At 42.4% G+C, this 24,716-nt stretch overlaps 1 protein-coding gene across 1 annotated transcript in view; it reads left to right on the top strand.

Moving 5' to 3' along the window:
• SCG5 (secretogranin V) overlaps nt 1-15,396 on the top strand; it is a 54,239-nt gene extending 38,843 nt beyond the window's left edge. Inside the window, exons 2-5 of the mRNA XM_090270381.1 lie at nt 989-1,138; nt 5,261-5,373; nt 11,348-11,401; nt 15,147-15,396. Coding sequence (XP_090126507.1) covers nt 989-1,138; nt 5,261-5,373; nt 11,348-11,401; nt 15,147-15,242 — 413 coding nt within the window. The 3' untranslated portion in view covers nt 15,243-15,396. The remainder of the gene's footprint in view (nt 1-988; nt 1,139-5,260; nt 5,374-11,347; nt 11,402-15,146) is intronic.
• The last annotated feature ends 9,320 nt before the right edge of the window (nt 15,397-24,716 follow it).

The following is a 24,716-nucleotide window of genomic DNA, read 5'->3' as shown; positions in this document are numbered from 1 at the left end:
TAAATGTCCCACATAGGGGAATGATTACTATGCTATAGGAGAACCACCTGATAGAAAAAGACTAACCATTTATAATTATGGGCATAGGGATCATGTAGCCACATGGGAGGAGGCTTGTGTTTTAATATTAAGTAAATAGTAAATCAATATTTATGTATAAAGAGATATGCAGAGGAGAAAAGATTAAAGTAAATATCGTCGGCAGCCGTCCGTCTCGAGAGGCGATGGTGTAGCTTCTTAAGAGTCTATCTGCACCGCTGAGAATGGCTGTGCAGTCCGACTCGGGAGTGACACGGTATCTGTCTCCTCCCGTGTTGAATCGACATCTTGCGATGACGCTGGAGTGTCCTCTCCAGTGAAGCTGAAGCTACAGAGCCTGGGCAGGGTGATATGGAGGGTCTGCTGTTGCCCATGCCCGTCCGTCTCGAGAGACGATGGTGTAGCTTCTTAAGAGTAAATATACTGTATACTAAATTTGAAGTGGTTGCTCTAGCATGGCAGTAGGTTAGTGAGTTTTTTCATTGCCTACCTTTTTTTTTTTTTTTTGGTTATGTGTTGTCATTCAGCCTGTTCTCACTGTTCTCTTCCCCCACCTGCCCTCACCCAGCCCACAAGTTCCATGCCCAGCTTCCAAAGCCCTACCCATCTGAGTCAGTGCCACTCAAATTCCAGCCGGTCCAGGAAGCCCTCCTATCGTATCTATCAAATGAAACTCTCCCTTTTCTGTGCCCTCATAATGCTGTATTGACATTTCTATTATACCATGTACATAATGCACTTTGTGTGAAAATGATGTATGTATATATGTGTCTGTTTCCACAACTAAATTTTGAAAATTTAAAAATTTTAGTAGAGGCAGGAATTGTTTGATTCCTTTCCTCTCCCGCAGCGTAGAGTACAGTACATTGCATGGACAACATGCCTGGATAAATATTCGTTGAAGTGAATTAAATTGCACTGAAGTGAACTGCTTCTGATTCCCTGGCAGGTGGAGCTCATGAAGGTCTGCAGCATTTGGGGCCTTTTGGCAACATCCCAAACATTGTGGCAGAATTGACTGGTGACAACATTCCCAAGGACTTCAGTGAGGATCAGGGCTACCCAGACCCTCCAAATCCCTGTCCTGTTGGAAAAACAGGTAATGGACATGCCCTTTGATTCCCATGTGTGTCAGGGGTTTGGGGAGCAAATGAACAATTCTAACATCAGCTACAAATACTATGAGAAATAGTATTTCTAGTCCAATGAGCCCTCATGTGTTTGTAAGTGGATTGGAGAGGGAAATTTATTCTAGAATAAATTCCTTGGTGAGTTCTGGTATTCAGATGCACCCACAAAGGACTCCCTTGCTGAGGCTTTACCTCTGTCTCTCTTTGTACGTGGAAGTTGATTCTCTTTTCTGCAGAAAAATGTTGTTTTCTTTCCCCCTCTTCTGTGATACAACTGCTGCCCATTTTTTGTGTCTTTGGAACTGGTTATTTAGTCTGTGAACTGTTCATGCTCATTTGTTTTCCTTTCTTCTCCTGACAATCAACATTTCAACTGTGTGTCAACTAATTAAAATTTATTCCAAAATGTTTCTTTAGGGGCCAGGAGGTAGCCTGAGGGGGGAGGGCAGTGATATAAGAAGTTGGCTAGGAAGAAGGTGGAAACTTCTCTTGCTACTTGGGTATTCTTCCCACTTTCCTACTTCCTAATGCAAAGAGAATGAATGGTGAGTAGCTACATTTATGTTGGCCTTTGAGCATCTTACCTTGGTGGTTAAGGATAGTTGCCCTAGACTTGGACTACCTGAATTCAAACCCAAGGTCAAAATATGTGACTTTGAACATGTTAATTAACCATGTTGCACTTTAGTTTTCTCATTTGCAAAATGGGGGTTGTTGTGGGAATCAGATGCAACTATCAGTGTGAGCACTTGGCATAGCACTTAGCACAGAGTTAAGGACTTATTAAATGGCATCCAGATTATAGTTAGCTTTTCCCCTAGTAAGTAATGCATCTCTCTTTTTGGGGTTCTGCTAACTTTTAGTACTAAAGTAGTCTCTTTCCCGAAGCCTAATAATAATAGTTGGTACTCATTATCCTTACTCTCTATATAGAGAGAGTGAAGCTTAGAGAATAACATGCCCAAGGTTACCTACGTAGCAAGTAACTGAGTCAAGATTCAAACCCAGGTCTACCTGATCCAGCACCATGCACTCAACCACAATGACAAATTGCCTTGCTCTGAAAATTGTGACAGCGTTGGCCCTACAGCTTTTCTTAAACACAATTCAGGTTGTATCTGGAAGACCCTTTCTCTGAAAGGTATTCCTCTTTTCATTTAGGGTGAGGTCTCTGTTTTTCATGGGTCACAGAGCCTCCATCCTGGTATGGAACCATCAGAGTAGTTGGATGGGGCCCAGCCAGTGGGGGGTTGCTGGCCCAGGACTGCAGGAAAACCAGGATCACGGCACAGCACGTCACTTCTGCTACATTTTACTTACTTGTAAGGCGTTGGAGGGTAGGAAGAAAGACCGGTTTCCTTTGAAGACCAACAGTCCCCATGGGGATTTGGTGAAATGGAGTAGTTATAGTGCAGTGGTCCTTAAGGTGTGTTTCCAGGACCAGCATCATCAGCATTACCTGGAAACTTGTTGGGAATGAAAACTTTGAGGCCTTACCCCAGGTCTATTAAATCAGAAACTCTGGGGGTAGGACCCAGCAATCTGTATTTTAACCTGCCTTCCACATGATTCTGGTATACTAAAGTTTGATAACTACTAGTATCAGAGAATGGAAAGAAGCAGAGTTCGAGCCAAGTGATCTGAGTTGTAGTCTTCACTACAGGAGTCACTGTACTTCCCAGGCCCTCAGCCTCTTCATTCGTTAAAATGAAGACATAGTTAATACCTTTAAAAAACATGCAATGTAGGTACCCTGATAGAAGAATACAGTAGTCCCTCTCTATATCGCGGTTCACTTATCATGGCCTCACGGTATCGCGGGATTTTTAAAAATATTATATTTAATTATTTATTGTGGATTTTTGCTATATCGCGGATTTTGCAGTACTGTATGCATATGTTGTTATGTAGGTTTAAGAGTGTAGAATATGTTTAAGAACATAAATAGTGTTTGTAAAAGTGTGGAAAAGTTTAATAAGGGAGTGGGAAAGGTTAATAAGGGACTGGGAACAGTTTATAAGTATGTGGGAAGGATTTATAAGGCCTTAAAATATATATAAGTACTAAAATAAATGTAAGGTTCCTACTTCGCGGATTTTCACCTGTCATGGGGGCGGGTCTAGAACATAATACCTGCGATAAGTGAGGGAATAGTGTACAGATCTATGTAATGAAGTACTTAGGAGTTCTGACACATAGCAATCTAAGTGGACTAAAGGAGTTGGATAAAAACCCAATTTATCTGCCATTTCCTTTGTTATCTTTTCATGAAGCTAACTTACTTCTCAGTGTTTGTTCTACCATAATTTGCATTCTAAACAGGAAATCACTTGTAGATGAGGTCCTTATATGTAGGAAGTTGCTTGAGATATGCGTCACTGAGAACCATGACACCGCACAGTTGAGAAATCCAAGAATAAAACCTGAACTTCCCCTGCCCATGCCATGCCCTCCTCTGAATCATGGCTCCTCACCCGGATAGAGCAGCAGAACTCAGAGAGTCCGTTCTCAGGGTAGGATGTGAATTCCAGGTGCACTGTCAGGGCCAAGATACCTTCAATTCCCAGTGCAAGGCTTTATCTTTACCTCTCAGGAGGGCCCTCAGGTGGGCCCTCAGAGGTACTTGAGTAAAATTATGAAAAAATGTTGTAAAGCTGCCTTTTGCAGATTACCAGAATCCTCTTGATTTGCTTTCTCTTTTCTATAGGCTAATTACTATAGATGAAGAAATTAGATAAATAGTTGAGTGAAAAGTGGGGGAAGCCACAATAGAGCCTCCTGTTGCTAAGAGCTAAGAGACTGGATGCCTAAAGCTGTCTCAGGAGATGAGACTGCCAGACCGATTATGTGAGATCTCTTTTAGCATTGACTTTGATGGTTCATTATCCCTGTGAAAAAGAACTCCTTTTTCCCCCCTAGCCCTGCACAAAATTCACAATCCCTCCACTGTCCCTTATTTAAATGGCTGTCTATATAGCACACTAGAGACAGAAAGAAATGACTCATTTCAGAGCATGGTGTCTAGTAATGATAGGGTATAGGAAACAGCAGCAGTGAAGAGCAATGACCTTTCTTGAGTTTGATTGGAAGACATGCTTTATTTCAAAGAGCAGTCATAATATAAACTGTCATTTAAAGAGCAATGGTGAGAAAGGAAGTAAAGCCAAAAGCAAGGCTAGTATGTGCCAGAGGCCTTTATATGATCATCTCTAGTTCTCATAGCATCCCTATAAGGTAAGTACATGATTATTTCCATCTCCTAGGTGAACAAATGGACTTAGAGAGACTAAGTTAACTCTTCCAAGGAACTAAACCCATCTATCATTTATGAGCCAGAATTGGAACCCTAAGCTCTAGTCTGTCTGACTTCAAAGTGTACTCCATCACCACCATAATACACAACCTCAAGAACTATGTAGTAATGGTTGTTGTTCTTGTATAGGGTACAATCTCCAAGAGCTGAAATTGTTGCTAAAGAGCTCACCCAAGGGAAAACAGAGTGAGTCATGTGGAATGGAAGTATATTAGTTAAGGAAATACTGGCTGTTATAACAGATAAAAAAATTAACACAATAGGAGTTTATTTCCTGCTCCTGTGAAGCCCTGCCAAAGGTGGGTGAGGTACGGTGGGGGTGGAAGGTTCAGCAACCCAGACTGCCATTGTGCATCTTTGTACTTGACATCCACAGTTGCCCTGATTGGCCACATGTAGCAAGCAGAGCAACGAGGCGGGTGTGGGACAGGCAGTGGGGCTCATATAAGAGGTTTTGATGGGCTAGACCTGGAAGTGGAATACATCACTTCTGCCCATGTTCCATTGGCCCAAAAATTGGGCATATAACATCATCCCATGGCAAAGCTCAGCTGGGAAATTGGCTGTGTGCAGAAGGGGAAGGGGCAGCCAGCCAGTCTCAGTCACAGGTAGGCAGACAAGTAAGTTTAGGATGAGTAAATCCCATAGGGAAAGTGACTTAGAGTGACAGATGTGAATACAACCTGACCTTTGGGTGTCTAGTTGTTTTATATAAATTAATCCTTAGGATAATGATAACTGTCTTGGCTGTTTCTCAAAAACCTTTTGCTGTTTGCAGTGGATGATGGATGTCTAGAAAACACCCCTGACACAGCAGAGTTCAGTCGAGAATTCCAGTTGCACCAACACCTTTTTGATCCAGAACACGACTACCCAAGCTTGGGCAAGTGGGTAAGTCCAATCTTAGTTACTAGGAGATGTTTCTACTCTGCTGCTCTCAAGGCACTGATGGCAGAGATGAGCAATATGGATGGGGAGCAAGAAGAAGAGTTGCTTAGTGGCTGATTTTTCAGAAATCTCTGGTTGAAAGGGACTTTAAGTAATAATTAGTCCAAACCACATTCAAGGCCACAATGTACCAGCCTATCCAAAGAATTGATGACCCGATCCTATTACGTCAGCTACAGTCTGTGGAGGCTTCTATCATTCTGTCCCAGTCTGGGTCATTACACATCCTAAAGTCTCACCAGTGTTTCACGCAGCTCTTACAGGAAATACATGTTTGTTTGTTTGTTTGCTTTTAAAGAATACTGAGAAAATTTGCAAATTTTATCTCTAGACTAAGGGTAATGATCTCTGCAGAACTAAGGAAAAACAATGCCAGAAGCTTAGAAACAGATGCATGTAATTCTGAATTATGGAAAGAGGAAAAAAAAATCCAAAATGTGCAGCTGTGAACTTGCTGTCAATATCAGGCAAGAATCTATAATTGCCAGTTAAGGAAGTTGTTTATAAGTCCTTGGAAAGAGAAATCATGACCCTTTGGCACAGGTTTGCTAAAAACAAGTTTTGTCAAATTAATTGTTGCCAGCATTACTCATTTACTTGCCAGCTTGATGAGGGAAATATAGTGAGCACAGTGCATGTGGACTTCAGCAAAGTATTTGATGAGATCTTTTATGATCTTATATTGCAAGCGGTGGAGAGATACACCCCAGGCAACAGAACATCCCTGAAAGGGAGCTTGTTAAAGAGTCCACATCAACAGGGAGAGATTTCACATGGCATCCTGCATGTCCACATTTTTATAAATGTTTCTAATAAGAAAGAATAGAATGTATACTTACCAGATTCTCAAAAAATGACACCAAGTTGGAACAACTAGCACTGAATGACAGAGTTGGGATTCAAGATGGTTGTAACAGGCTGGAACAATGAGCCAAACAAGATCCCAGTTGAATAGGGATATGTCTATCTCGCTTATGTTTCTGTGCTTGAGCCTATATAATCAAATGCTGAAGCCATGTGACAAAAGTGGAAAATACAGTACTAGGGAGTGTTAATTCATGTATCAGTAGGTGGTCAATACACCTGTGGAATGAGTGAATGAGAAGATATTCTAACTGCATAAGCCCTTCTAAAGCTATCCATCCCATCTCAGCTCCTTCCTGGCAGCTACATTTGCTTCCAACTTCACTGGGACTTTTGTAGTCTCAAGGACTAAACTCTCTCCCTTCCTTTTACAGTGTTCTAGAGAGAGCTGTCTCCCCTTATTAATGACCATTTTTATTTTTTCATCGTCTTGCTTTGACATTGCACTGAGTTGATTCAACATGCAAACTTCAACACGAACATGTTTCCTGTCTTAAAAGAACAAAACAACAACACCCCCCCCCAGTGAATCTTGCTTCCTCCAATATGCATTATTGTATTTTTCTTTTTTTTTTCATAAGCAGTTATGTTAGGGAGAATTGGAGTGGAGGAGCCATGTTTGAAGCTTACTAGTAGAGTTTAACCATGTTGAATGAAATTGGAAAACATCTATAGGTTCTTGAATAGGAGACTGGAATCATGAAAGACTTCTATAAAGGAACTTATTCTGGTGGCAGAAGGGACTACAGGCAGGAAAAAACATAAGAAGTAATTCCAGCTATAAAGATTTCTGAACGTGCAATTCACACTATGTTCCACTCATTCTCAACACTCCAAAGGCCAACACCACCCTTCAGCCTCTTTGTACCGTTTTCTAAATACCACTTTGCTTTCTCAGTCATTCCTGCTCTTTGTCTATATCGAAGCTCAACCACAGGAGTTAGGACTAAAGGTAAAGGAAGGCGCTATTACAGATCTGTGACCACGATCAATGTTCACACACCTTTTATCATCTATGAGCATGTGTTTGTTTAAACTTAAGTTTTTTTCATTTATTTTCTCATTACCACCTTAGCAGTAACACATGGTTTACTTGATCTTCACATGAAAGTGTGAATTGAGTGTGTCTTCTTTTCTAAGCTGGGGTCCACAAGCCTTCCTCAGTGTATATATAGAATGATGGCCTCAAGTTTGTCTTAAGCTCCACCACCCTTTAAGTTAACAAAATAATGATCTTTTACATGAAACTGCATACAAGACCCTGATTCCTTATTTGCTGATAATGCTTCCCTGGAGCTGAGCTTGGTTTTTAGCAGTGATTCACAATATAAATATCAGTGGCTTGTTTCCTGCATTTTTATCTTTGTTAATACATCAAGACACATTTATTAAATGCACATCATTGCCTTCCAAGCCTGTGTTAGGTGATTGGAATACAAAGATGAATAGTAATGTCTTTTGCAATACGCTAATAGATAGTAATATTTATTGAGCACATATTATGTGCCAGACACTATGTTAAATACTTTACATGAATTATCTCATTCAATCTGCCCATCGCTATTACTCTCATTTTACAGATGACAAGACACAGGCTTAGGGAGTTTCATTAGGCTGCCCAATACCACAGAGCTGATGATTGTTAGAGCTGGGATTTGAACCAAACTGACTCCAGGAGTTCTTTGAAAACTGCATAAATTTCTTACCTTTTCCATGGCTCATTACTCAGAACGTGTCCTGTACAGTGATCCCATCGAATCCTATCTAGGACTTTCACACAATGTGTGTACCCACCGCACTGAGTGGCCATGACCAAGGGCTGGCTGCTATAGACGTCAGTCACTCTCCTCCTTCGAACGTTAAATTGCCAAGTGTTACTTAGGAAAAAATTGTATGGACAGAAAATATTTCTCCTTGACAAGTGCTTATCACATCTTTTCAGTGGAGCTTGGGCAGTTAGAGGCTCTTCCTTAAACAGAAGCTGCTGATCACGGCCAGAGCCTGAGCCAAGGACCCTCTCTGCCTTTCCTGGCCTTTTATAACCTCAACATGTATAAAGAGTTGAATGCTCTTCAGCTGGCATTGCTCTCATTTTCTGTGGGATCCAGCTGGAGTTCTGTTGGCCTTTCTATGTTCTTGCTTTACATCAGCAGGCACATGAGGCCAGTTTGTCCCAGAATTGGTGGTAGCCTGGTTGAGGTAGTATCTGCCCGTTTTCTCCAGTATAACATTAGTATTTTTTTCCTTTTGAAATTAGTAATTAATCTGTGGGGAGACACTTTGAGACCGTATAAATATTTTGTCCCTGTTAAGCTTTTAACTAACAATTTTAGTATCTACTGACGATCCTCGCCAGAATCAAATATAACCAAGGTAGTTTTAATGGTGATCTTCTATTGTTTTTGTAGATTTATTGGTTGGCATTCTACTCTAAGCAAGAGTTTCCCTGGCTTTATTTATTTATTTATTTATTTACCTAAAATTGTGTCGATCTATTTAATATCAATGTGGATTTGTTGATGCCTGTTATTATTTATTTTGGTGTTCAAACCATCCTCAGTTTAACCAATAGTCATCTCTACAAGCTGACTTCTCTTTCCTTTTAACATGCCCCATCATTTTTTGAGTACTTTCTAACTTTTTGGCCCAATTAGGTATTCCAAATTCATTCATCCTTGTGCTTTCCCTGCCCTAGCCCTGGAATCAGACATTTCTTCAAGAAGCTTCCCTGGTTCCATTTAGGGGTAGAATTTGAAACCAACGTCTGGGCAGTTGTCCAAAATCCTGATGGCACAATGGAAAGCCCTCTTTACGAACTTGAACCTGCTACTCACATGGGAAGCAGGCCCACCACTTGCCCCTCTCCACCCCACTGACAAAGAATGGGTGCCAGGAGAAGGAGCTAGTTTCTTCTCAGACTTCTTTTACCCACATGACACCTGCCAGTCCCTGCTTTTACTGCATCCATACAAAGCAGGGTTAATTGCAATGTCCCAGCCACTTTCATGCAGACATGGGACAGCATCATCTTACTAATCCTAACCCTGGCCCTTAGGGGAACACAGGGACCATCCTTGAGAGAAAGACTTGCCAGATCTTTTGCATGTCCTTTTGAATGAAGGTTCTTATGGGAGTAATCTGACCCATGACCTTCTAAAGGAGAATAACTAAAATGATGCTGCCTCTGCCCTGATGGTGGCAGGGTGGAGCTCCGCCATGACTGATTGGCTGTCCCACATGAGGGTGCCAGCTCTCAGGTCCCTGTGCACTCCTTCCCTCCTGCTCAAGCAGCTGAGCATGGAGATGTGTGTGAAAAAGTTTCTGTCCTCACCCCCTTTTCCCCAGCCCCCTTTCCCAGCTCTGGCACATACTCCCAGGACATTCTCTGTGCATCAGGAATTATTACATCCCAGAAAGGCAACTACAGATGACAGGAGTGAGCCTCACAGAGATGTCCCCATTCCTCGAGTGGGGACACATTCCCCTTTTCTCCATGTATAAATAGCATATATATATATGTATATTTGCACATATGTATTTTTTAATTGAGGTGACATGGATTTACAACACTAAGTTTCAGGTGTATAACGTTATAGTTGGATATTGTATGCACTATATATAGTGTGTTCAGCACCAGAAGTCTAGTTCCATCCATTACCTTACACTTGACCTCCTGACCACCTTTACCCATTTGCCCTCCCTTTATTCCCCTTCCCCCTGGTCACCACCCATCCATTGTCTGCCTCTATGAGTTTATTCATTTATTTATACTTTTGTATTCCACATACGAGTAAAATCACATGGTATTAGTCTCTCTGTGTCTGACTTATTTTATTTAGCATAATACCCTCAAGGTCCATCCACATCCTCGCAAATGGCAAGACTTCACCTGATATGAAATTGATCAGTTTCTCGAGTGACCATGAGACATAGGCTGTGGCCAGTGTGGCCTTTTGGCAGTGGAGGCTCCTTCCCTCGCTGGCTGGCTCCCTGCATAGTTGAGGTTGGGCAAGGGATACGCATTGTAAATTGTGGGTGAGGTAGATTCTAATGAACATGAGTATTATGAAGCTCATTCTTGGAATCTGTCATTTTTGTCTCCAAATCTACCATAAAGATTCTTACTATTCAGACAGTTCAGTTCAAACTCTGTCATCTCCTTTGTTTTTTAATCAATGTAAGGGTATTTTATTTGGAGTAAGATGCATCACCTTTTTAATACATGATTTCCCTTCTGATTAAAATCAAATTAAAAACAACAACACAAGTAAAGCCCCCCAGTTCCTCTTCTCTCATTGTGCCTCCAGATTACGTGTCTGTCTTTTGCAGTCCCAATAGGAGGGAAATCTGTTGAGCATGTGTCTGATATTCTAGAGCTCATTTCAGTCCCTATGTGTTTGAAATACAGCAATATGTGGAAACACTTATACAAACTGTGGTAACAGATCCCGTTCTTTCCCCCCAACATAACTCGCCTTCTGCCAAAAAGGTTTTTTTTTTTGGCAGTTTTTAAAAGGTTCAGTCTATTAAAAATGTTATAGACCAAATGGTTTTCCGATTGTCTTGACTGGGTGCACTGACTTCAGCCATAGGAGGAAAGGTTGCAGAAGTCAGTGCTTCATTTATTTACCTAGAAGATTGTCATTAATAGTCAGACACTCCTCTAGAGAACAGTTTATATGTACAGTTCATAACAAGGGCGTTAGACACAAAAGTAAAGTGAGTTAAAATTGTTTGTTTTAAACGACAGCTATTCAAAGTGAGGAGATGGGTTTCCAATGCTTCCTGGGTTTTAGAATGCCACACTTTCCTGTGTATGTGATTGTCTGGGACACTGTCGGGCCTCGGGGCCATGCAGAGGACTTTATTCATAGCTGCACAACCGCCAGCTTCTCCCTCCTGGTCTTTTGGACACGACACTCCTTTCAGCCAGTTTTGTTTCTACAATAGGGTATGCAGATATCCAGGGGACACGCCATGGGTTGCTTTTAAAAAAGACATTCACCAAATCTGGTCCATATTTCTTCATTTGTTTTCTTTTCTCCCATTCTAGAACAAGAAACTCCTGTATGAGAAGATAAATGGAGGACAAAGACGAAAGCGGAGGGTAATGGCAGCTGGCTGGGTGGTTTTGGGGGTGTGCAGAGCTTTCTGAGTGGGACAGGTGACAAGCCATAACCTCCAGTTGCTGGAACATAGCAGCATCCTTTCACGTGCAGTACTGGAGGGCTGAGCAGTGGTCCTGTGTGATGAGGGCCATGCCCAGAGTCCACCCTTGGTTTCTGGGATGGTTTTTCAAGCTTTCACACATGACCTTTAGTGCAACTCCAAGCTGTGTGGTGGTTCTGTCACCTCCGTTGCGCACACAGGACTTGTGTATTGCATCTCCGTATGGGTGTGGAAAACACAAGGAGTCCATGAGGGTGTGTTTTCCTCGGAGGGTCTGCAGGCCACTGGGGAAACTGCTCACACACCTGCCTCGATTACATAAATGCACAGAGGCAATGCCAGGCATGCTCCAGGCCATGATTCTGAAAGCGTGTGGGGACAAAAGATGAGATGAACAAACCTCGTCCTTCTACATACCTTTTTTCTTGGCCTGGCCAGGTTGATGTAAAAATTGACTAGATCAATTAAATTGGTTTGCTGATCTCTGAATTTACTAACCATCTCGGGGCTGTCCAGTGGGGGAATGGTCTGGGGACTTCACATTTAGCCACTACGGTATTGCCTCATAGAGAGCTGATAGTCGATTTGCTTTGGGTTTCTCATGCATTTGATGGCATCTGTACTTAATCAATGATCTTTGTCCACTCTGTTAATCCATCAGTGCCTTCCTACACTGAAGAGCCTGGCCACCTGCCATCGTTTTCTGAACAGAAAGAGAAAAAGTTCAGATCTTGCTATTGCATAGCAAGCAAAGTGCTGCCAGAAAGTAACCATTTTTGTTGAAGTACACAAACCGAATCATATACCCAAGGCCACTGACTGATTATTTGGAATAGCAGGTGTCAGGATCCTGGCAAAATTTGGGACCCTGGACGGTGGTCCTTCTGGCCATTCTGGGAGTTTTGATGAATCCAGTCAGAGGGCACTTTAGGGGGTGTGGAGTTTTTGAACTCCACTAATTCTCAGGCCCGTGCAACGGAGAGTTCCAGGTCCCTATACTGCCTGACAAAATGCAGGAATCCCGTGACCAGTTTTCTATGTGACACACAGTTTTCATGTCTGGAAACAGATCTTCTTGGGAACATTAACAGGGTTAGTAGGGGTTTTTCTCAGTTGATTACAGTTCCCAGTGGCAGCTGGTGGCAGGAAGGTTCCGAAGGGTGTTATGCGGTCTTGAGAGAACATCAAGAAATTCTATTCTAGGAGCTCGGAATCCACATAATTTACCAGTAAAATGGCTTGAATATCTGTCCATGACACAACAAGGACATTTCCAAATAAGACCAGTGATGGGCCCAAACTGAAAAACGTAGCCTGAAGCTTTAATTGTCTACTTCCTGGCTTACCATCCCTTCTGCCCTGACTTAAGTGATGACTGTGGGTCATGATTTAGGGTCAGTGATGAGACCAGATAATCAGAATTCTGGCTAGGACACATGTTATAAAGGTTTTACTTTGGCCTCAATTTCCTCCTCATAGGAAAGGCTCAGAATTTGTGAAAATAAGGGTCGCTTTGACCCAGAGTATCAAGTTCTTTCTATTCTCAGGCATCTGCAAAGACCTGTGCTCATGCCATAAACCATGAGCCTCTCAGGACTGTTGGGGAAACAGAGCTTGCCCCGTGGGTTATCAGGCCTCAGATGGTGTTGCCATTTTTGATTGAAGACTTTATCACCTCGTGTGCATGTATCAATATAAATTATGGGCTTCCTTTTGGGAATAATTAAGGCATTCTCCAACGAAGCTCAGCATTTGTTGTGAGTTTCCAGATGACATGAAAAGTAAGGATTCGATCCCCATGGTTCTTCCAGTCATGAAATGGGATTAATGTTTACCTTGTAACCTGGCCAGTCTCTCACCCAAAAGAGAAAATAAATATGTAAGTGCCTTAAGTTCTTCAGAGGATAATTAAAAACAAGTATCATTATTATTATTACTCCTAAGTTAGGATTCAATACTAATAGTTAAATCTTCATCAAAAATGTTCAACTGATTGCTCTTTTACGTTCTCATTAATTTACTTCCCCTTCCCTCCAATCTTTGTCATGTTCTGGATCTGGGCAGAAGGTCTATCTCCCATAAAACTGCCTCACCAAGAGGATTCTCCTCAAAGTTACAACTGGGCCCCTGGTGGTTTTATGTAACTTTCTATACTTGCTCGGTTTCAACTGAATTCCTTCTTGCTTCATGGGTAAAAAGTTAATTCACCTGTAAATAACTTTGCAAATTCTTTAACTTTTAAGATGTATCTTGTTAATATTTGAGATCTACTATTTATCTTATTTAAAGAACTTATCAATCTTTATTCCAATGTTGATCATCACAAACATTTAATATCATTTTTTAATGTATTAGAATTTTCAGAATAAATATTATTACCAGAAGTCACTCAAAATATTTATGATATTTAATATACTTTTTCAGTTCACATTTGCACCACCTACCCAAAGATTCTGATATAGTTCCCCAGAGTAGGCCAGGCCAGTCTAGTTGACAATCTTCCTGGTATAGAAAGTATGTGGTTATTTTAAATATTTTAAAGATGCCTTCCCAGAAAAGTATTGTCTTTTGTGAGTTCACATTTTTCAGATCTATGAGGACATTGCACATTTTGTAATTCTCAGCTTGTTCATGAAGCATTTTTGCAGGGTGAGTCGGGACTTTCATGATTCATTACCCATCAAAATGTGGAAGGACATTTACAAATACTGAACTCAGGTTCCATTGTTTCTCTTTGGAGAATGTCTGCTCACCCGCCAAAAGAGTCATGACAAACCACGTCCCACAGACAAGAGACAACCGTGAATGAATGAACTGTGTCCATTCATTCCTGGGGACTTTGTATCTGACAGGATTGCCAATCACTTGCAACTGTAGCTTCTTTCTTACATTTTTTGTTCAGTTATTGGAAGGTGACTTCCATAAACTAATATTTCACAACTTTAAAATTTTTTCTGCTTGCTAAAGGCTATGTTGTACAGCTGTAATTATTAGTTCAAATCCAAACCTCAAAGAATAGGTATGTATTACAGAAGGAATGGAAAAACCTTGACTCATTCAGGATACGAAAAGATAAAAGAGATTTCAGACCACGGAATCTTGAGTCAAACATAATGGAGCCTTACATATAACCTCCTCTCTTTTCCTTCAGCTTTTCTTTCTGACTGAGGGAAGGTGGAAAGGACTGCTAGAGCCTCAGGTGAATCCTCTTTAGGATGACCTGTGACCAGTCTGCAAATATTAATTTCAGCTTGGCCCTGCTCTGTCATCTTTAGGAACTTCTTGTAAAATAATTTAATGCATTTCAGATTCTCTCTTCCACCTAAATAAGGCCATAGGATAATAATTCTCTTTCATATGGCGCTTGTGTATTTCATTAATAGAGAGGGCATTTTAGCTGGTTCACTCCAAATCTCTGTGCCAAAAAAAGGAGGGGGGCATATTGCACCCAATAAGCACTTTAGAGTTGTGTGAAGGACACAGTTAGACACAACTGTTAGACAACATTTCTCCTCCTACTGAGGTATTGGTTAGTTCACTGGCGTAATCATTTGCTAGGTGGTAGTTACTGTTGTTACCTTAGAGGTAACCCAATATGCCAGAAATGATTCTCATTCACCTGTTTTGTGAGATGTCTGTATCTGATATACAGGTATAACACCAAACCATATATATTGTTTCAGAGTGTCAACCCATATCTACAAGGACAGAGACTGGACAATGTTGTTGCAAAGAAGTCGGTCCCCCATTTTTCAGAGGAGGATAAGGACCCAGAGTAAAGCGAAGATGCTAGGTGGACACACACTGGCCATTGGTCCTTGGTATTGCTTACCTGCATGTGTTATTAGATCCCCCGTGAATGGCAAAATGTTTATAACTTAGACAAGTGTGGATGAAAAGCAGCTTTACTTTGACACTGCATTGTCACTTTACACAGCTCCACTTTCTGTTAAATTAGAACACAGGCACTTTTTTGTAAATGAAGATCTGAAATGAGCATTAAAATCAAAGCATGCATGTCAATAACAATGAGAAGCAAGACTGTGAGTGAAATGTCCTCAAATTTCTTGCAGTTTGTAATGAAGAAGCTTTGGGCTGCCTTGTTTGGGCCGCGTCTATAAAAAGGTGGCACTTATTTTTGCTGATGTCATTCACCCAGCCCTTGGATGTTGTGACACACCAATAAAGAGGGTTGTACTCGAAAGGAGTTGACACATTTCACTTGGCTGTATCTTAATAAATGTGTATGCAAGCATTGGTGTTGGAAATTTTTTTTCTTTTTTTTTATTTAGAGCATTTTAAAACAACGCCTTTGCTCACTAGAACAAACTCACACATATGGGCGCCTCTGATCTTAACAATAATACTGTGAAGTAAATGGGACTGTATTATTATCCCTATTTTACAGATGGTGGGACTGAGACTCAGCTTCATGGAGAGCCGAAAGTGGCAGTCAGTACCTAATGGCTAAGGTTTTCTGACTTTGAGTTATTTTGTTTATTGAGTAAATAATGGATGCTCGTTAGGTGCCAGGCACAGGGCTGGGCTCTGGGGGTGTGTTAGGGAGCCAGTCTGACATCTATCAGATCCTCAGGCAGCAGACCATATAATCTCAGTTTTGAAGCATCTCTGTGAGCACCGAGCAGGTCGGTCAGCTCCACTCTGCCTTTTCTATCTTAATTTTTTTTAATACATTGATTTTTAGAGACAGAGAGGAGAAAGAGTCAGACAGAGAGAGAGATTTGTTTTTCCACTTATTTATGCATTCACTTGTTGAGTCTTATATACGCCCTGACTGGGGATCTATTGAACCCACACCGCTGGTGTATTGGGATGACCCTCAACCAACCAAGTTACTTAGCCAGGGCTCCACTCTGCTTTCCACGTTTAGAACGGCAGTGCTGGAGTGCTGTCCTGCCTGTTTCTGAAGAGGCACGCAACTCCCTTCCAGCCAAGTCCTCGCAAGTCCGAAAAGTGGCTCAGAGGCAGGCTGGCAGGAATCAGTTCGCTGGTGAGCTTCTTTCTGTGCCCTTTACAACTCCTCACTCCAGAGAAGACAACAATTTCAGGCTTTGATATCACTGGCCTCCATTTCCTCATCTGTTAAAGGGAGACAGCTGTGAGGAAGTGCTCAGGGAGAAACATTATTCTTGATTTAAATTTTAATGAGTGCACATTTATATCAGTGGTTTGTCTAATAGAAATAGCTTGACCATATCTACTTAACATGCAGGTTTGTTATTATGGCTTGTAAAAATCAAGAAAGATATTGGCATCTTTTTCAGAGCAGGAGGCATTTTTCCAAGCCGGCTTCTGCAAGCAATTTCTCCACCTCACATAGTGTGATGTCAGGAGCTGGGAGAGCTGCCCTATGCATTCTGGGCTTTCTAGGCATTTCAGTGACATTTTACACTAGTTCTAGCTCTCAGGAAAACCAAAGACACCTCTTTCTCTAAGATGAGATAGTGGAAGGAAAATAGCTAAAGAAAGCTGTTTTGAGATCATGAGGAAGGACATGGAGGTGAAGCGGGAGGAGGCGAGGTCACCATGCCTGTGTCTGTCCTGTTCTCCTTCAGACACATTCTTGTCCTCCCCTGTTGTTCCCTGAATGGCAGGTATGGTTTCTCAGGCTCCCCTGTCAGCTGGCGCCTGGCTGGGTTTAATGTGAGGTCACTGAGTGCAAAGGAGAAGGTGAGAGGATGGGAGAAAGCAAGGTCACTCGCTCTCTCTCTCCCAGTAGCCGCATCTCCGAGGCTGCCTTCTCAGTCAGGTGAGCCCGGCTCCCAGGCCCCAGTCACGCTGCCCCCTGCCCTGAGCCCCACAGCCTGAGGAGGGCCTGGCTCCTGCCAGATTGTTCGCCTCTGGGTCATTTCACTACCTGTCCCCTGTAGCCTCCTGGCTCTCCCATCACCTGTGTTACCGTTTTTTATATTAAATTTCTTCTGCTTGAAACTCCCTGTATCTACCATGGAATCACTGGGTGATCACTGAGGGGTCACTGCCTCTGCCTAGGCACAGGAGGGCTCAGACAAGCCCACACCCACGTTTCAGAGGTGGCATTGCAGAGTCAGATGGAAAGGGACATAAAAGTGACGGAGGCCTAGGCTGCTGACGGGGTTGGATTGGGCAGGACATTATAGCAGCTCTAGTTCAGAGTCTAGTTCATTCCACATCTGTGAAAGCCCCCATTTCTGGATGCTAGTTTTCTCATTATGCAAAATTAAAGCAAAACAAAACAAAATAGAGGCTGCTCCTTCTCTGACACCTAAAAACTGCATCCTGTTCAGCAAAACCCTACCTGGAGCCCTTTTCTAGCAACAGTGCCAGGAGTCAGTGAACATCTACTTAAGGGGGGAAACACTGCCCATCAGAGCATCAAACTTCAAGGAGCTCCTGGTGGGCTCCCGGGTTCCTCATCACTGTGCAATCAGCATGAACGCTCCATAAACTTCTACATCTTCAGTCATCATTCAAGCACACACCTGGCAGGTGGTCCAGAATCTCCTTATGTAGGGCCCTTGCAAACAATTATCTGAGACCCCCAAGGGACTTTGTCAGTCTGAAGTGGGGGTGGTGGGGTGGGATCACTGAGGCATGGGCCTTTCTTGCTACCACACAGCTTTGTCAGTGAAGCTTTGCCTTCCTAAAACCTACACACTTACCTAGCGAGATGCCAGACTCAGGCCCCGGGACAGCTGCATGGGCTCCAGCGTTGGGCTATGAAGTTCAAGCCTGTTTAGCTGCAGTCACAGCTGCTTTCTAGAGTGCAGTGCAGTTCCAGGATCAAGTGGAGCTCTCCATCACATGCCTCCTTCCCCATCCTCTCCCTTGCCCTGTCTCCAAGGACCACTCAGAAACAGACCAACTCTAGTTAGACCCTTTTGCCAGGACACTGGAACCTTCCCATGATAGACTTTGATCATCAGGAAGAAGCAGTGGCCCTTCTCCCAGGAATAGCACTCACTTTTTGTCTCTGCCCCACATGGTCTTCCACTTACCCCTACACACAGAAGAGGCTGGCGTTGGAAGTAGCCTTTCCTTTGGATGCCCAGTTAAACCTCTGCAGAGAACATTCATGCACCTACAAGTAGGAGGATAGCTGAAATTCTCTATGAAGTTCTGTCACTCATTCACAGACTGCATGAGTCAGGCCTGAGCCAGGTGGGGAGACAAATGTCTTATAAGTCCTAGGAACCTACAATGCAGAGAGGCTGATAGGGAGACAGGAGTCGTGGCAGAATCTGTGCAGGTGTAATGAGGACTCAGAAGAGGGGCGGCTAACCCAGAGTGGGTGGGTCGGGAAAGGAAGCCAGAAGGTTGGTTACACCCAAGCTGAATCTTAAAGAGTTTTTCAAAATCAGAAAGGAGAGTGGGAGGCAGAATATTTCAAACAAAGGAATGCATATAGAAAACTATGGAGGAGAGAGACAACAGTATGTGAGGTGTCCAATCTGGTGATGGCTTTAAGAGTAACATGTACGGGAAAGCTAAGCGATAAGTCTGGTGAGGGGGGCAGAGACTATGTCGGGAAGAGACGAAGCTGAATGGGCCATGCTCAAGTGAGTGGATTTTATTCTGAAAGATGGAAAATCCCAACAGGGTTTCATGTGGGGGAGGGGCATTATCAAGTTCACATTTTAGAAAGCGCACTGGTGACAGTGTGCAGATGAGACCAAAGGCCATTCAGGTTCATAATCTGGAATAAGAGGAGGGGGCCAGGAAACTAGAAATGATGAAATTTCAGGGCACATAGAAATTCCAGGTCCTGTGATCCCTGAAAACTTTCTAAAGCGAGGCAGTCTCAGTGCTGGGTGTGTGTGCAGTCTCCATGTCACTATGCCTGAGTATTTAAGATTAATTCAGGAGAAAAGGGACTCCACCATATTGGGGAGATACTCTTCCCAGCAATTTTCACCTAGCAATACAGTCAGGTCATCAGAGGTCACACTTTCCCCCAAATTTGGTCTCCCTTATTCTTTTATCACCCTCCCCTGTGTTCCTGTGAGACCTTACATACACTTCTATACAGTCCCTGTAACAGGGCATAATAATAATAGTTATTATATATGCAGAACAGGTTCTATATACGGAGTTTATGTGATCCTCCTTCCCTAATAGATGAAGCTGCTGAGGCTGAGAGTTTACATGACTTAACCAAGACTCCCCACTTAGTAAGTGGCAGAGTTGGAACTTGAACTTAAGTCTCTTGATCTCCACTGTTGATACTTGACCCTGTATGTACCACACTACTAACTGATACTTATTTGCTTATTACGTGTCTGCCTGGCTCTCCTGGGTTATGAGTTCCTTGAGACCATGACTGTGTCCCATTTCTCTTTCTATCCTGATGCCTTGCCTGGGGTCTGACAAAGATAGTAACTACTTGGTGAATGAATGAACATTAGGGGATGTTTTAATGAAACCAGAAAAGATTGAGCATCTTAGACTATTACCTCTTACGCAAGTGGGGTTCACAGATTGACTTAAAGTTGTGTATATGATTCCCAGGTCCTTTTAAAACTCGCCAATAGAATTCTCTTCTTTCCTTTTTCCCCAAGTAGCTGCCCAAATGTGGGCAGTTCAGGAAGTGTTTGGCCAAACATTTCAATATGCTGCACTCCAAGGATGGCTCTGCATGACCTATTTATTAGAGAAATAGACCAGGCCATTGCAGGGGTTCAGCTCACCATGAGGACGGATCTGTGGGCAGCCTCAGTATTGGCTTAGGCCATGGGCTTTCATCTGCCAGGGCTCCTCTTGGCCATGGGACTATCCAGTAGGCATGTGGGTGGCTCACAGGGCATATGCCAGCCTTTAACTGTATCAATTGCCATGGCAACAGACTTGGGAGCTAGAACAGAGATACCTTGGGAAACATTGGCCAGTCAATGGGGAGCTTGTTTAGAGCACAAGTGGGAAGCCCAAGAAGGAGTCAGCAGAGGGGTTTGTTTCATCAGCTTCCAAAAGTGACACCCAGGACATTATTCATGAGATCCACTGAAAGGCAGACCTACCTAAAGAGGCTAATGTCTCAAAAAACGAACATACCCCGAGGCCTCTGGGGGACTTGGTTTTACCAGCAGCCTCAGCACAGCAGTGTACGGGCACTTTCTCTTCACACACTAACTTCCTGTCTCTAGTGGGGGGACACGACACTCTCTAAAGACTTTGTAACTTTCTCTGCTTTCTGTTTGTTGACTTCACTGTAGCTGAATCAGAAACATATGGATCAAATTTCCTCCTATAATACACATGTGTGGAATAAATCAGATTTGGTGGCTGCCAGCCCTGTGAGAGGACAGGGGCTACTGAAACAGAAAACGTGATTGCTAACGGTCACAGAGGAGACCACGCAGAAAACCAGCACGAGAATCATGGATGTTCCACCTTGGCTCCTGAAGCCTGTAAGCAAAGGCAAGTGCAAAGATTCCGGTGGACACATGTCCTTGAATTTGGGTTTAGACACAATAACTTAAAATTTGTAAAGAAAGACTCTTTTAGAAAAGAGCTACTGCAGGGTGGCATGAGATAGACCTAAAAGGCCATCCTCACAGACTGAATGTTCTATCGCTTGATGATTTTAATGTGGCAGTGGAACCTGTCCATAAGCTACTCCTCCCAACAGAAACCCAAAATATATACAAAGGAAATAGAAAAATAGTTGTGATCATTTTGTAAAAAATACTTATAATTGCAGAGGCAATTAAAGACATGAAGAGTGAGAAACATCTTAATAAACCGATTTGCAACTGTAGTGACTTATCCCCAAGCAGACCATCATGAGTTTTCATCTTCTGGCACGACTTCCCTTGCTAGGTAGGACTCATCACATTACTGTTCACTTATTATTTCAGCAATAACTTACAACAGAACTATTTTAGGTGTCAAATTATTTTTCTTTTAATTTTTGATTTTAGAGAGAGGGGGAGGGTGAGAGAAAGGGAGAGAAACATCGATGTGAGAGAGAAACATCAGTTGGCTACTTTCTGTACATGCCCCAGTGAGGTCTCAAACCTGCAACCCAGGCATGTGCCCTGACCAGGAATCAAACTGGCGACATTTCAGTTTGTGGGACAATGTCCAATCAACTGAGCTACATAAGCCAGGGCTTAGGTGCCAAATTCTGAGCCATGTTATAGTAGTCTTATACAAAAATTCACAAGATACAGACTTACCTCATGTAGTTTATACCAAAATAAATAAACAAATCTTCAGCAATTTGTTCATGATTGTGATGTATTTGATCCTTTACAATCTCAGTTCAACAGAAACGAGTTAGATACAAAAAACTTTGTAATTAGATCTGCATTTGACTTTGAGTTCTGCTACTTCCAAGCTGTATGACTTTGAGCAAGTTGTTTCATCTCACTAAATTTTAGTTCTTTTATTTAACAAACGGAAAAGGTAATATCTACTTCATCAAATTGGTATGAGAATAAATTCCCTGCAATACAGTATTTGTATTAAACCTTAATATAAATGCCAAATTCAGAATTAGCCAGATTACAGTGCAAGAAAAAATTCTGTACTCTGGATATTTTTAGATGAAAGCAATATAGTACAAGGAATTATGTGTTTACTAAATTACTTGAAGATGTGGAGGAGCAGGAGGTGGGGACCCATGGCTGGACTTCATCAGTTCAAGGTCACCATCAGAACTGGAATCCAGAGGTCAAGAAGCAGATGTCACTGCCACCACCAGGCCACTATGACATGCATGACACCTCCAAAGCCACCATCTTGACGCAGAAATACTGAGTGCCTGCAGCTATGGTCTCTCATAGGAGAAATGGTAGCAGAAAGTTTTTCTCTTTTCTCTTCCACCTTCAAAATCTGTGGGAGTGCATCTATTTGGTGTTCTGTTTTGCTTCCAGAATCCTAGTTGCCAGGGAGTCAGCTCATGCAATTTTGGCTTCTCAGCCCATGCAATACGAGAAGGCACACAGAAGGTGATAGGAGTACATAATTTGTGCCAGTTAAGCATATCCAATAGTTAAAAGTTTTGTGACAGTCTTAACATATGATTAGATCTTAAATGTCAACTATCATTTTTTTTTGCAATTCAATTCATTTACTTTTACAACTTATAATTCATTCCAAAAGCCTAACTTCTTTGCTGGTATAACAGCTTTATTAGTTCAAATCAAGACATCACATGTTCTAGCCCATCATGATGATGCAACATTTAGCTCTTCTTTGTAGCTAGAACCCTGTAATTTGTTTCATTTCACTCCAATGATTACTCAAAGGATGTCAGGACCTCCAGTCCCTCCTGGGTGGTCATACATTCTGTTCGAAACTTGCTATCAATGATTTCAAAGCCCTGTTTTCTCATCAACATGGTAATCAGAGGGATGTTCTCATATTCAGCCGACCTTACTGCTGCTGAGCCAGACAACGTGGGGACAGAGAGAGCTCTCTGGCAACATAGGTGCTGTGCACACCTCATGATAAACCTTTCTTTAGAACTCAGATGGTTGACTTCTTCAAAGAGCTGTTCCACCTTACACGCTTCACCTCCCAACTCACAATCATCTGGGTCATTGGGAAACACAAGGTTCAAGGTATCATTTTGTTCAAATACACTGTCTTTCTATGTAAGAAGATGCTCCTGGTTTAATTTTCTATTACTAGACTTTTTACTTGATCCTTTGGTGACAGCTCTTCATTTACCGAGGGCATTCGTTCAGGGGACCTCTCCAGCCTGCCTTCTGACACCATCTTATATCATGCTGGGTGGCTTCATCAACTTTGTCAGACTGACCAACCCGGCAGCAGAGGGCATCCCCCTCACTCCCCCAGAGGTAACTGTTCCACTCTCCCACTTCATCTTCATACATTTTTTTTCTGGGGAGGAGTCTTCACCCCCATGAGGGTTACCAAGCACACCCCTACTTTCTCAGGAACTCTGTGAAATCCCCTTGTGCTGCACCTGCTGAAGTTCAGTCTGAGTCCCTTTGGTTCTCACGTTTCCCTTTTAGCCACTGTGGTACTGGAATCGTACTGGATTAGAACATACAGGGAATTTAGGTCTTCAATTAGGTGTAGGGGGTAAAGGGGGTTGGGGTACAAGGAAGCCTGGGTGCTCATCGGCACCACTGAACATGGAAAATACAGTTTCCATTTCTGATTGCTGCCCCAGGAACAGAGACTGGATTATAGGCAGATTTCTGGTACCAGGAACTTGGGTAAGCCTGCTGGGCCATGCCATCCATGTGATAAAAGGGACTGGGGTTATTTTCTTCAGAATGTGCGTTTTCTTCTGAAGAAGTCATCTTCTGGGCTGCCTTAATTAGGAGTCTGTGACAGGGAGAGTCCACGGTAGCATGCCCACCTCTTTGTTGTGAACTCTGCAACCCAGAGCATCTGCGGTCAAGTATATTAATGGACATGCTATTTAAGCCAGCATTCATAAACTATTATTCTTAGATGTGCAGGTAGTCCACATCATATTTTTCTCCTCCACTTTGTCAAAGTATATAATCAGGAATTTGATATTTTCCATTTGGAAGTGGCAAAGCACGGGTAGGCTGAATGCTCTGGTGGAGGTCACAGCTGCTCTGATCTCAGTTTAGCCACCGACTCACTATGTTATAATAGCTCCACAGCAGAGAGTGTGGCCAAGTGACAGACTGTGAAATCTTAAACGTGGCCTTTTTTCCCCATGAACTTCCTGATTAATAAGAAAGTGTGTTCCAATGAAAATGAGTAATTTCAGCAAAGATGCACATCAAACTCAAGCTTTATCATCAGCATTGACATAGGGACCATTTTCCCCCTAGATGCACAATGGCACAAATGAAACAGTAAAGTTTTTTTTTTTTTTTCTTTTTTCTCTTTCTCTATACTTTGGCTTTTTTGTTGTTGTTGATTTTTGGATTGGACTCGTAGCTTATTTTCCCTCCACAGCTTTTGGGAGCATGCAGACAGGATGCTATTTAGAGTGTCTGATGGGGAATAAAGCATCATACTTAGATGGCACTGGTTATTCTTTAAAAATCAGATTATGTGTAATTGGTTTCTCATACCCCAGAATACTCAGAGAGGTTGGCATAGGAGAGAGGAAGTTATATTTATTGTAACAGCAGATGAACTTAGAAAGTGAAAGGGGTCAATGGAAGAGCCAGGAAGAGAATGAAGAGATGCCCAAAAGTGCATTCTCTACCCTACCACCCCACCAACAGCCCACAAGAAATTCTTCAAATCACTGTTCACATATGCCTTGACTGTTGATTCATCAAAGATGTCTTCAA

Source organism: Furipterus horrens, unplaced genomic scaffold, assembly GCF_987537825.1.
Source record: "Furipterus horrens unplaced genomic scaffold, mFurHor1.1.pri manual_scaffold_3, whole genome shotgun sequence".
Lineage (NCBI taxonomy): Eukaryota > Metazoa > Chordata > Mammalia > Chiroptera > Furipteridae > Furipterus > Furipterus horrens.
This window is presented reverse-complemented; position numbering and strand designations above follow the sequence as displayed.